The 13,138-nt window shown below is 28.0% G+C and overlaps 1 protein-coding gene across 1 annotated transcript; it reads left to right on the forward strand.

Moving 5' to 3' along the window:
* Positions 1–6,608: 6,608 nt before the first annotated feature.
* LOC121230290 (transcription factor MYB73) lies at positions 6,609–7,904 on the forward strand. The gene has a single exon (XM_041114838.1). The coding sequence runs from the start codon at positions 6,829–6,831 to the stop codon at positions 7,648–7,650; it is 822 nt and encodes a 273-aa protein (XP_040970772.1). The 5' UTR covers positions 6,609–6,828; the 3' UTR covers positions 7,651–7,904.
* The last annotated feature ends 5,234 nt before the right edge of the window (positions 7,905–13,138 follow it).

Here is a 13,138-nt window from a genome sequence, read left to right on the forward strand (position 1 = left end):
ACTAAATGTAAAATATATAATAAGATGGGGACTATAAGCAACATTAGACCTTTTAATTTTAAATAATAAGAAAAACCTCAAAAATCAAATATGGTTGGTATTAATTATGATTCCACTAAACTGCAGCAAGAAATGAACAAAAACAGTAGCCAGCCCCAGCCTTTTTTTTTTCTCACGTCAGGTAATCACGTCGTACGATGGATGCATGCAAAGGATTAAAATATAAAAAAATAAAAAATCATGGGGCTGAAATGGGACCTGCATCCCCCCTCGAATCCCTAGATTATGATTCCCTTTGGAACTCGGGAGTTACCTTGGTGCTTTATAGCTGGCAATTTACCCATCCTTTTCATTCGGTAACCTCCTTCCCTTTGATTTTTATTACATAAACACAAATATCCCTGAAAACCACGCTTGCCATGTCATCTTTTAAAACCTGACAAAACCCACCTCTTTAGCTCTTCATACGTGGCACAATCTGCTCTTTCTTGTTTATTTCGAGTTTGCGTCATTTTGTATTTGAATTGTTTTGATTTTTTATCTTTCTAAAAATTGTTGGCATCGTAGTGGTTGATGATGGTTTACTCCATAGGTGAAGAGCTATAGAAAGTGAAACAAGTGCTTAGGAGGAAGGAGGGTGATGAGAAGGATCTTATAAAAGATATCATAGGTCCATCTCAATGTGTCATATACTAAAAAAAATTATAATTTATATTTTAATCTCGCTAAAACAATTTTTTGACTTCTACGTCAACTGCAACGGGTAAATACAAAAGACAAATATGTCGCATCTATCAGAAGTGTGGTCCTTATAATATGTGCTTGTCTTGCTGTGGCTTCGTGAGGTGGAGGGCCCTGAGTTTTGGCTGGAAGGATTTGGTTCTTATGGGTTTTTAACTTACAAGGTACTCTACGAGATTAACAAGTTTACGAGGTGTAAGTATAACAAAGCACAGATAATTAAAGATTACTATCTCTCATTTAATCAATCTTAAATTCAAGTTAAAATTCGAATGGACAAGTCGACAATTTACCGTGATCATTACTTAGTCCACGTGAAAGTTGTTCGGTCCATCCTTTTTCCACCAACGTCCCAAGCTTGTCGACAAAGGAACTAGCCATGCCCGTAGCGGATGGTGCTTGATTTTCATCACGTTTCCTCCTTATCTGCCCCCACACCAATAATTCAAGAGAGAGACACACATATTTCAGCTCATTAGCTCACAAACAAAGCTCAATCATTTTTCGGTCAAAAGACACGTTCCCCTTTATTTATTTTTACTGTATAAATGTTCTTTTTGGCAATAGATTATTAACTTAGATTAACCACATCAATTCCTAAGTCTTAGGGTTAATTAACATAAGGCCAATGATGTAGTCTTTTAGGTCTCTCAAATTCAGAGGTGGGCAACTTTATTAGGGTTTTATTATATGCATGCTTTTACGTGATTGGTGGCCTAACCCTTCATCTTTTTATTAGGTTGAAACTTTATGGTCCATAATTTGCCTTTTTTCTTTAAATACTAGTCTTGTCTGTTAAAGTTCCAACTTATGATAATTGCTTGCATCATGCAAAATATCAAAGCATGGAATACCAAACAAAAATTTGGCTTCTTTTCATTTTATTTATTTAAATTTGTTCTATACAGAATACCAAAAGGAACATGTTGATCTTGATGAATGATGATTGCTATTTGCTTTTGCTGCAACATTTTGCTTCAACTCTATTGTCTTACATTCTTGTTCAGAAATTTTTTTTAGTGGTCTATAGAAAATTATGAAATTCTAAGGGGTTAAAATTAATTTTTCGTTAAAATGTATTGAATTGAATTAATAATTTTTTGGAAGGGCTAAAAGTGTATTTTTTTAGTAATCAAAGTACTAGAATGGATTAAATTGAATGATAAATTATTGTAAGGGGCTTAAATTGAAATTATTCTATTTAACCAAAGGGTGAAGCTCTTTGTCTGTTTGCTAGCTTTGCCATTGATTTTCTTTTAAGGGTATAAATTTTGGGTATTCTTTTTTAGAGATTATTAATAAATTACAACTTTATAATTTCAAAAGCATGGATAAATCTTTAAAATATATATGAATTTTGATTTAATATCGTGCAATGTCATATATAAATTTTAATTTTATGCAAGTTCATACATAAAATTTAAATTTGATTAAATTTTCACAAACTGCTAATACAATTATCAAAATTACATCATTTTACATTTACATATTGCATACAAAAATAATTAAATTTATCTAATATAAAAAATAAATTGATGTTTTATTTTTGTAAATATGTACAATTGAATCAAAATTAAAGTATTATATATACGTTTGAACGACAATCTAATTTTCACGTGTATAATTACATCAAATCAAAGTTAACCATCAAATTACATATTGAATCATAATTCATGTATAATTTTGATATTTATCTCTTAAAAATATTAAAATATGATTTTTTTTTTCATTTTTAACATTATAACATTAATCTTTTTCACCTCTCATGCAATATAAAGTGTTGAGATTGATAATAACAGTAATTCACATTGAAGATGATGCGGAAAGACATTGAAAATAATGGTTTATTTAAATTCAGAAGGTGTTTGAACAGAGTGTTGGCATATAGTTTATAATGTATCCATGTCCGTCTTAGAAGATATTGCAATATTTGTAGATGAAGAATAGTTTGAAATGGTTCTTTATCTCCAAGACCGCATCTTTGGTAAAGTCCAATTTAAACTCAATTTAATCCAATGTGTAATGTTACACGTAACTTTTAAGTTTATATAATTTTATATATAGAAATTAGGGGTGAGTGTTCGATCAAATCAAGTCTAATTAAGTGAAAAAATTTCGAGTTATTTGAGTTGGCGAGTCTTATTTTATCATCTAACTCAATTTGAAAATTTTCAAATCAAGTCGAGTAAAATGGGTTGAATCGAATCGAATGAAATTATTCAAGTTAAATTAAAACATTAAACATGTCGAATTAAAATCTTATTACAATATAACTAATTCCACATTGGAGCACGTAAATTTAAAACCATATATATTTGAAAACTTTTTCAAAGAAAAAAAATAATAAATAAGATACTTTAATATGATAAATTTCAATCATTAATTAACTTATTTAAATACCGAAATTATTATTTAGAAAATTTTAAAATTTTAACTTTCTTTATATATTCTCTAGAATTTTTTTAAAAACTATTATAAATTTTTTTAAATATAGATTTTGGAATATTAAAAAGTATACTGATTTTTTTTTGTAATTTTTGTTGAGAAAGACCAATTTACAGTAATCTATTATTCAAAATATTCGAGTTATTCGAATTATAAATTTTAACTTAATTCGACCTCGAAACTTTAATTACTTATTCGAGTTGACTCGAATAACTTGAAATTCGAAACTTTTTTCAATTTTTTCAAATCGAATTGCGTTTTGCTCAACCCTACATGAAATTTTGATTTGATTCATTTTTCACAAACCATTAACAATATTATTAAATTATCATCATTTTCCATTAATATATTGCATGCATAAAAAATTATATTAATTCAATATGAATTTTTTTTTTAAATGTGTACAGTTGAATCAAAATCAAAGTTTCATGTATATATATAAACCGCAATTCAAATTTTATTTATGTAATTGCACCACATCAAAGTTCATATATCAAATTACACATTAAACCAAAATTCATATATACATTTAATATTTATTCCTACTTAAATTAGATTTAATGTGGTAACTGCTTTTGGTGTTTATCTACAAAACGTGTAAGACGACATGAGGTCAGGGACAAAGGCAAAGAGGATAGGTAGTGCCATTGGTCTTCCAAAAATGATAAATTTATCATTTAACTCTTTAATTTTTTTTATAAAATTACAATTTACACTTTAATCCTTCAATAATTTATACTTTGTCTCTATAACGGAATTCAAGGCACGTAATCTTTCGGCCACAAATGTTTTTATTATTGTAGAGTTGTTGGTTGTCGATGCAAATAAAAAATACATCAGACCCCACGGTATCGGCCACTTGCAATTTATTGGAACTGGAAATATTATAACTTCAAATTTTAGGTTAAATTCTGATTGTAGTCCCTCTAATATGTTCAAGTTTAGATTGTAACTCTTATATTTTAATTTGACACAATTTAAACCTGTACTTTTTTAAATTTTTATGTAAACATATAATTTGCACACAATGAGACTTGAAACCTGAACGTTCAAGATATTAGGGACTCAACCTTGCCGACATAACAAGAGCATCATCGGCAACTATTATACTTTTATAATATTATTAGCTACTAATTAACTATTCTTATCATTTATAAAGTCTCTAATTAAGTTAGTGTTACGAGTTAATCAGAAGTTAGTGTTACGAGTTAATCAGACATCAATTTAGTTAAAAAATTAATTTTTTTAAAAGAAAAAAAAATTGGTGTGAGTTTGATTCTTGGTATTAGTGTTGATTTTTATAAATAAAAAAGATTTCACTCTCAACGTAAGTATCACATAATCTAATTCATATTAAACTACAAACATGAATCTTTCTTAAAAATTGTATCTCATTATGTTAAAATAAAAAAAAATTTGGTATTGTTCGTATATGTTTCATGTTTTATGTTTAGAATTAATGGTCATCAACATTTTAACTGAAATTATTTAAATTAATTAATAATATTATAAAAGTAAATGATTAAATTATATGGAAATAATTTCTAAATTTGACGATAATTGAGTAACTAAAATAAAAATTCGATAAAAATATAAATCTTTTAAATATTATAATTAATTTAACTATATTTTCAACAAAATCTTTATGTAAATCCAAACTTAATTCAGATATTTTGGCAAGAAATATAGTCGTACCTAATTTCGATAAGTGTTGAGAAAAAAAAATATAATTAGGAAATATTAAAAAAAACTAATGAAAAAATTATTAAATTAAGCTGGAAAGTCGGTGGAGTCGGTTACGGGACCATTTGGCAGTTACGGAACGTATTAGAAAACGAGGGTGCAAACCGGAGCGTTATGGCCACGTGTCGGTCATTTTGGAGTTGTCGGTTAAGGGTAGAAATTTTACTCTTTAAGCGTGGGGGGTCCGGTTTGGGTTTTCATGACAAGCTGGACAGACACAATTGTAGTCTCATTCGTACCTGATTATTTTTATAACGTTTCGTTAGATTTGTTAAATTCTTATATAAACCCAATAATTTGGTAAAATTACGATGCAAACTATGATGCTAGAAGTTGAATTATATATTACTTTATATATTAAAAAAATAATAAATTAATTATATTATTAAATTAAAGACAAACTGATTATTTTTTTAAAAAATTTATCTATATTGACTCGTAAAAGTTAGTTCTTGTATAAATAAACATGAGATACATATCATATATTATATGTAATTGTCTGATTATTCTGTTAACTACGTCAGTTTTAATAGTAGAAATAGATAAAAAAATTTATAAAAAATGATCAATTTATTTTTTAATTTTATTTATTACAATAAATTCTAAAAGAATAAAAAAATTAAAATTAAAATCGAATTTTATTTTATTTACTTTTCAATATTTTTCTCAACTGAACCTAAAAGAAAGAGAAAGAAAAATCAAGTGAAGGACCCTCGATTCTGATACAAAACTTTGTCGTGTTCTGCGCCAGCTCAGCACTCCCGCGTGTCGTGTGGATTTCGCATATGATATTTTCTTTTTATAAATTTATAAAATTAAAATAAAATTTTAATGTAATTAAATATGCTCTCCAGCCTGGCTATAGTCAAAGTCATCCCTTTCCCAACCGTACATTTATTTCTTTCATAATTAAGTTTTTCCCCCTTTTTATTTTATCGGATAAGATCAAATTAATTCTTTCAAATTTTAACTTTTAAAACTGTTTCGGGTTGATTAGACTAGAAATTGATTAGGGTATCGGTTTATAGAAAGTTATTAAGTTGATTAATTTAAGCATCGATGCGGACTAAACAAAAAATTGTCTAACCCAAATTCTTTTTGAATTTTCTAATAACTTATTCAATTGAATTGAACGAACCGATAACCAAAATCAATATTTTTAAGATCAGACCGACTGATTTGATCGAGAACAAATTAATATATGAACAAATTGTACTTTAGTCACAAAAATAAAAATATTCTATTAAACCCCTTCAAAAATAATGTAATCATAAATTAATACATAATAATATTTTAACTTCTAAAATATTTATAATTCAACTCCGATTTATTTTAAAATATTTTAATTATATTGGCGATTAAATTATTTTTTTAATATTTAATAATTATCGAATTAAATCAATTTATTATATATTTTGAAAAAATTAATTGAGGATTAGGAATTTTGACAGTTAAACTTCCGTAACATAATTAGCCATTAGGGAGCGTTAACTTGACGGAGTCAGTTAGGTGGGAACAGCACGTAATCAATATATTTTGATATTTTAGGAGCTGACATTTACAATTATATACGTGTAAGTTATATAAACTTAGAAACTGACGCGTGTCCCATGACAGCTGTATACTAGTAACTGTCTTCCCTGTAAGAATCCTCTTCCACCGGTTCAACCAGTCATGCTTATCCCTTTCCATATATATATATTTATCCTTCTCCTCTTCTCTTACTTATTGTCTTCCCCACTCTTCCGCCTCAACCCCCGTTGTAACCTTCCCCCCCCTCCTCCGCCGCAGCATTCTCCTCTGTACAGATATGAAATTAGCTTAGATTAAAATTTCTTTGGGGGGTTTTGGGGTTTTCGTCTTTGTGATCAGTTCTTTTTTTTCCTTTTAAATTTTCCGATGGCTTCTACGAGGAAAGATATGGATCGGATCAAAGGTCCATGGAGTCCAGAAGAAGATGAAGCTTTACAACGTTTAGTACAAACGTACGGACCAAGGAATTGGACTTTGATAAGCAAATCAATTCCGGGTCGATCCGGGAAATCATGTCGGTTACGATGGTGTAACCAGCTTTCACCGGAAGTTGAACACCGGCCTTTTACCCCCGAAGAAGATGATACTATAATCCGAGCCCATGCTCGAGTCGGTAACAAATGGGCTACCATAGCTCGTTTACTCAACGGCCGTACCGATAACGCCATTAAAAATCACTGGAACTCGACGTTAAAGCGAAAGTGCTTGTCGATGACCGAAGGTTTTAACGACGATTCCCCTCAGCCGCTTAAACGATCCGCCAGTCTCGGAACCGGCAATCCAAGTAGTCCATCGGGGTCCGATTTGAGTGACTCGAGTTTACCAGCTCCCTCACCGGCTTTCAAAACGGGTTCTTTAGTCCCTTTGAGTCAACATGTTGAAACAGCTTCATCGGCAACGGACCCACCTACTTTACTCAGCCTCTCGTTACCCGGTTCTGACTTTACCGAACCTGTTTCTCCACCCGGATTCAACCCGACCCAAGTGACCACACAGGCTTCGGCACCGGTCCCAGCTCCGGTGGAGAAGCAGTTTTTCAGTGCCGAGTTTTTTGCAGTAATGAAAGAGATGATAAGAAAAGAAGTGAGGAGTTACATGGCGGGGATTGAGCAAAATGAGCTTTGTTTACAAACGGAAGCTATTAGAAACGCTGTTGTTAAGCGTATTGGAATTAGCAAAATCGAGTAGGGGAAGAAGAGAAAAAAATTGTCTTTTTCTTTTTCTTTCTTTTTTTAAATTGGTGTTGAGTTATTTTGGTTATAGAAATAATCATTTTGGTAGTGTACAGGGGAAATATTAGGAGTTAAAAAAAAGGGAAAATAAATATAAAATGGAAATGAGAATGAAAAAGGTTGAAGAAAGAAAGGCTCAAATTTTCCATGAACTGATATTGCAAGTATTCATTTTTTTTTCTGAAGTAATGGTAAAGGAGGGTTTAATTAGAAGCTTTTAAAGTTTTAAGGATTAATTTGGAATTTAAATTATAATTTTGGGTTTTATAAGGAAGACAAAAGATATCAATAATATTTAAGTTGAGGTTAGTTATAGTTAGATAGGCGATATTATTGGGACACAATCCCTCATATTATGGAAGAGAAAAATAAGAGATTATGGACTTAATTAGTATCCCTATTTGAATTAAAAAATAATTCAAATAAATGTTATTGTTTATTTTTTTTGAATAAATAAATTTGAATATAATGAATTTGTTAATTCATTTAAAATTTATTTCGTTTTTTTTTCAGACACATCGAAGAAAATTGTATAACATCGTCGAATCATCACTTGATAGTTAAATTTAATGAAAATAAATATTTAATAGTCTAATAATTTAAATATTTTTTTGAATAATTTAATAACTTAAATTAAAAATTTTAAATAATACAATAATCATTTTATAGCTTTATGAAGTTAAGTGACTAAAATATAAACTTATTTTATAGTTTTATAAAGTTAAGTGACCAAAATATGAACTTACTAAAAATCTAGTGACATAGAGTCTAGTTTACTCTATAATTAAATTCCTACTCTTGGTAATGCGTTGGGTTTAATTCACAAATTGGTATCTAATTTATACCAATTTTTTCATTTTGGTACTTAACTTCTTTTTTTGTTGATACCTAAATTATATTTTTTTCAAGCTGGTATAGCTAATAGTCAATTTGTTAAGTCAATTTTAAAATACCTTAGTATTTAAACTATTTCATCCTTTTCAAGTTGATACTAATTTTTTTTCATAAGACATATTCAAACTATTCTTTTGTTACCCATTTATACCGAAATGTTATATTATTAAAAAATTTTAACCAATATCGCGACATCATTTAAACCTAAGAATATAATTTTTAATTCTTTTAATTTCTATTTTTCTTCCTTTTGCATTATTTCTCTCCATCTTTTTTTTTTGAATTTTTTTCTTCATTTATAATGTTCGGTAATACCAGCTAAATTTGCCTTCCTAAGATTGAGACATTAGTAATTAATTATGTTTTCGAACTTCATTACCTTTTTGCTCTATTTGATGGGACCGAAAATGCTACTTTATCAACCAAAACTTGTATTTTCAGAACTAGATTAGTTAGTCGAATCGATTGGACCAGGAGCTGATCTAGTACTAGTCTAAAGATGGGTTGAGATGTTTGACCTGTGAACCAATACAGATCAATTGAACCAATCTAAAAAAATAATTGAACCGATTTTCTTTTCTTTATTTTTTATTTTTAATTTTATGAATTTTTTAAATAATTTATTTGATTGAACCGGATAAATTGATCAAACTGGGAACTGATGGCCTAACTAGTTTGACTATTGGCCTAGTTTTGAAGAAAGACATAAAACAAACAAAAAAAGAAAAATATATTTAAGAAGAAATAATATTTTTTTGGGTCATATATCAACTTTTAATTGGTCATCTTTTTTTAAAAATAAAATTAATGATTTAACTAACAATTGAATTAACAAAGGCCAACTTAGAAAAAAATAGTTTAGGTACCAAAATGGAAAAAAAAAGAACAAAGACATAGTTTAAGTACAAATTTGTGGGGTTTTTTAAAAAAAAATAAACTTAACAGATTGACTAACAGATATACCAACTTATAATTAATTAGTCAACTGAATCTTAGCTCGATACCGATTAATATTGATATTGTTGCTAATGTAGGAGGATGTGAGTTCGAGTGTGCTAAAATACATTATCCTCCTATTTTAGGGTTGAGGAGGGGTTATGGGAAATTCTACACATTACATAAAAAAATGATAAAAACGTATAATAAAATTAATGTTAAAAAAATTATAATTAATACATAGAGATTGTAGTTGTAAGCCTTTTAGAAAAAAAAAGCATACAAATTTATTCAATGCATTATTTTATTATAATTAAGCAGATTATTTCTACTTTCAACCCTTATACTCTTTGTATATTTAAAATTTAGTCTTATTTTTAATTTTAAGATTTGCATTTTCCTTCTTTTTTGATTTAATAATTTAAGTACAATTGACAACGATAAAATTTTTTGTTAATCAAGTGAGTAAAGGAAACTGCTCAAATAAAGACCTATCATTTATTTTATCGCAAGCTTAAACCCTCGTGAATTCTAAGTACGAATAATCCTTGAATATCAGACCAAATAGGAGAGCTCATATATGTATATTATTAGAGAAACAAACATATATTAGTAAAAAAAAAAGGTATATAAAGGAAAAAATTGAAAACTTCGGATTCAATGTGTGGATTTGGATTGGGCTATGTTGGGTCACTGGGCAAACTTAGAAAACCAATGACCAAGGGTCAAAGCTCTTTAAGTCATTAAGACTCGTATAGTTTCAATTTAGGCATAATGCCAAAAATCATCCCTAACATTTGCATAATTAATCACTTAGGCCCTTATTCTTTTTTTTTTAAGTATTTTAACCCTCATTGTTTCAATTTTGGTCAAATTGATTTTTTTTTGTACAAAATTATTGGCGCGGTTGTTAGTTGACTAACGGTTGACAACGTTCAGTGATGTGGCACAACATATGTACATTATTACTAACGTGGTACTATTTTGCCTTATATACCAAGTTAACAAACAATTAAAATTAATTAAAAATTAAAAAAATAAGAAAAAATAATAATACCTTTTTTTTAATAATCTGATTATAAGTTTTGATCATATCTTTTTTTTTACACAATACTTAGAACTACCCATAATCTCTCCCCAACTCATAAATAGAAGGATAATGTGCTTCAGCACGTTTAAACCTACGTCCTCCTGCATTAGCAATAATACCCATACCAATCGAGTTAAGACTCAATCAATAAAATTAATAATACTTCTAAAAACTATTAAAATTAAAATTTTAAGAAAATTATTTTTAAAAAAATCTATACAGCATTGTTGTATAGGTTTTTAATTGTTGTATAGAGTTTTTTTTTAAAAAAAATTTCTTAAAATTTTAATTTTTAATAGTTTTTAAAAGCATTATTAATATATATTTTTTAACTCATCCTTTTTTCTAGAAACAAAAAGCTTGCTCTTCTCTTAACCACCCCTCATCAAACTCTCTTGATATCGGGCAATGATAAGTTTGAATGTTCAAGCATTCGTCTATTTCGGGGCAATTTTTTGAGAATTCAACTCTGCATCTATGTTCAAAAGGTCAAAAAGAGATTGGGTAAGAGTTTTGAAGTAAGGCAAAGTCGGAAATTTTTTTTGAGGAATCGGAATTAAATTGTATGTTTTTAAAGGATTAAATCAAAATTTTATTATTTTGGGAGGTTAAAGTATAATTTTAACTTTATTAATTTAAAATATTATAAATTATAAAGGGGATCGGGGCCTGTCAGTTCCTAATTTTACCACTATTTTGAAGTTCATCGACCAGTGCTGACAGTGGCCTGCATGGTAATTTGGTGTCAATTTTTGGGGTAAATGGTAAGATGAGGAGAAATCTGTAGAGGGAGAGAAAAAATTAAAAGAAAATTTTTTGGTGATATTTAATTAGAAAATTAAAGAGAAATTAATTCTTTAAAAGACGAATTATTAAATAAAAATAAAATAAAAGTAAGCAATTCTGTATAACGGTTCTACCAATTTTATATTGTTCCAAAAAGACTCATCTATATGTATTTAATTAAAAGGTGGATTTAAATACTCAAAATAATAAAATAAAATAATGAATGGAATCAAACAATTAAAGTCCCACTAAATCTCTACCAAACAACTCTCTTATGGAATTGCTTTAATTCTATAGAATTTTTTTAAGGAAAATTTATCAATTCATTTCATGTATAGTATCATATAATTCATGTGTGAAATGTAAGCTCAATCAACACAATAAAAGTTTTAGCATCAGCATCAGTATCAGTATCAATAGAACATTATGACACGTTGACAATTAGCTTTGTCACAACTCAAGCACAACGTAATTGGAGTAATTGCAAGCACTTAATGCTATAAAGAAATTAGCTTCAAATGGTCTAAAGTGGAAGTGCTCATGGGCCGGGCCAAGCCCAAATAAAATTTTAGGCCCGTTTACAAGGCTTAGCCTAAAAAATGGGCCTAAAATTTTTATCCAAGCCTGACTCGGATAAAAATGCTAAAACCCAAATCCAGTTTGGCTCGCCTGTATTAATTTTTTATTATTTTTATATAATTTTTTTAAAAATATATAATACATCGAAAATACTAAAAACATTAAAATAAATGTTTTCTAACAAATTAAAAATAAATTTAAAAAATATATATACCTAAATAACACTAAGATAGGTGTCTATAAAATAGTAACAAAATTAACAATAAAACAAGAGTTATACAATAACAACAAAATAGTAGCAACATAATAGTAAAATGATAGTAAAATAGTGAAAAACAACAAGAAAATAGCGATAAGACAATAAAAAAAACAATCGTTTTCTTTTTTGCATATTCCGGCCAGGCCAGATTAGAGGACAAAAAAGTCTTATCCGAGGCTCGGCCTATTTTCTAAACGGGTCTTTTTTTACCTAACCTAAATTTTTAGACCTATATTTTTACCAAACCCTCTCACACATACCCATATTTACAAATTAATACTATAAAAGTCCAGTTTTAATGGTGTCTTCCATATTGATAGTATCATCTAAACTTCACATCAATTAATTAAATAATCCGTTGACATTTGTTAGCAGGCATTTTGCTCTGTAAATGAAAATAATTTTCGATTTTTTTAATTAAGCTTGATTTATGTTGGAGTTCTTATAAAAAAGTAATAAGATATTAACAAGAATTTGATTTAATTAAAAAAATTAATAAATTTATGGAATCAATTTTCTACATATACAAAAAGTCAGCTCAAAATAATATAGTTTAGATTGTCTTCTCCTCATATAATTCTGCATTTAATATATAAAATAAATTTAAAAACTAATATTCATCTCTATCATTTTTTATTTTAAATATTCACAATTTTTTTGACTTAAATATTTACCATCTTTAATATCATAATAATTTATTAATCTAATATAAATTTTTTATACAATGTGAGGGGTGGTGATGAAATCATATAATTTGAATTCGTGTAAAATAATATCTAATAAAAAGTTTAACCACCACCACATATAGATCAAGTTACTTTCAACAATAAATAAATTATTAAGAAACTCTTAAACAATAAACAAAAATTAAATTCAATTACAGCTGAGGCTATAATCAAC

The sequence above is a fragment of the Gossypium hirsutum genome, chromosome A06 (genome assembly GCF_007990345.1).
Source record: "Gossypium hirsutum isolate 1008001.06 chromosome A06, Gossypium_hirsutum_v2.1, whole genome shotgun sequence".
NCBI classification, from domain to species: domain Eukaryota; kingdom Viridiplantae; phylum Streptophyta; class Magnoliopsida; order Malvales; family Malvaceae; genus Gossypium; species Gossypium hirsutum.

What these genes read in the sequence shown, in the direction of transcription:
- LOC121230290 (XM_041114838.1), top strand. Translation starts at nt 6,829, where the DNA reads ATGGCTTCTACGAGGAAAGATATGGATCGGATCAAAGGTCCATGGAGT.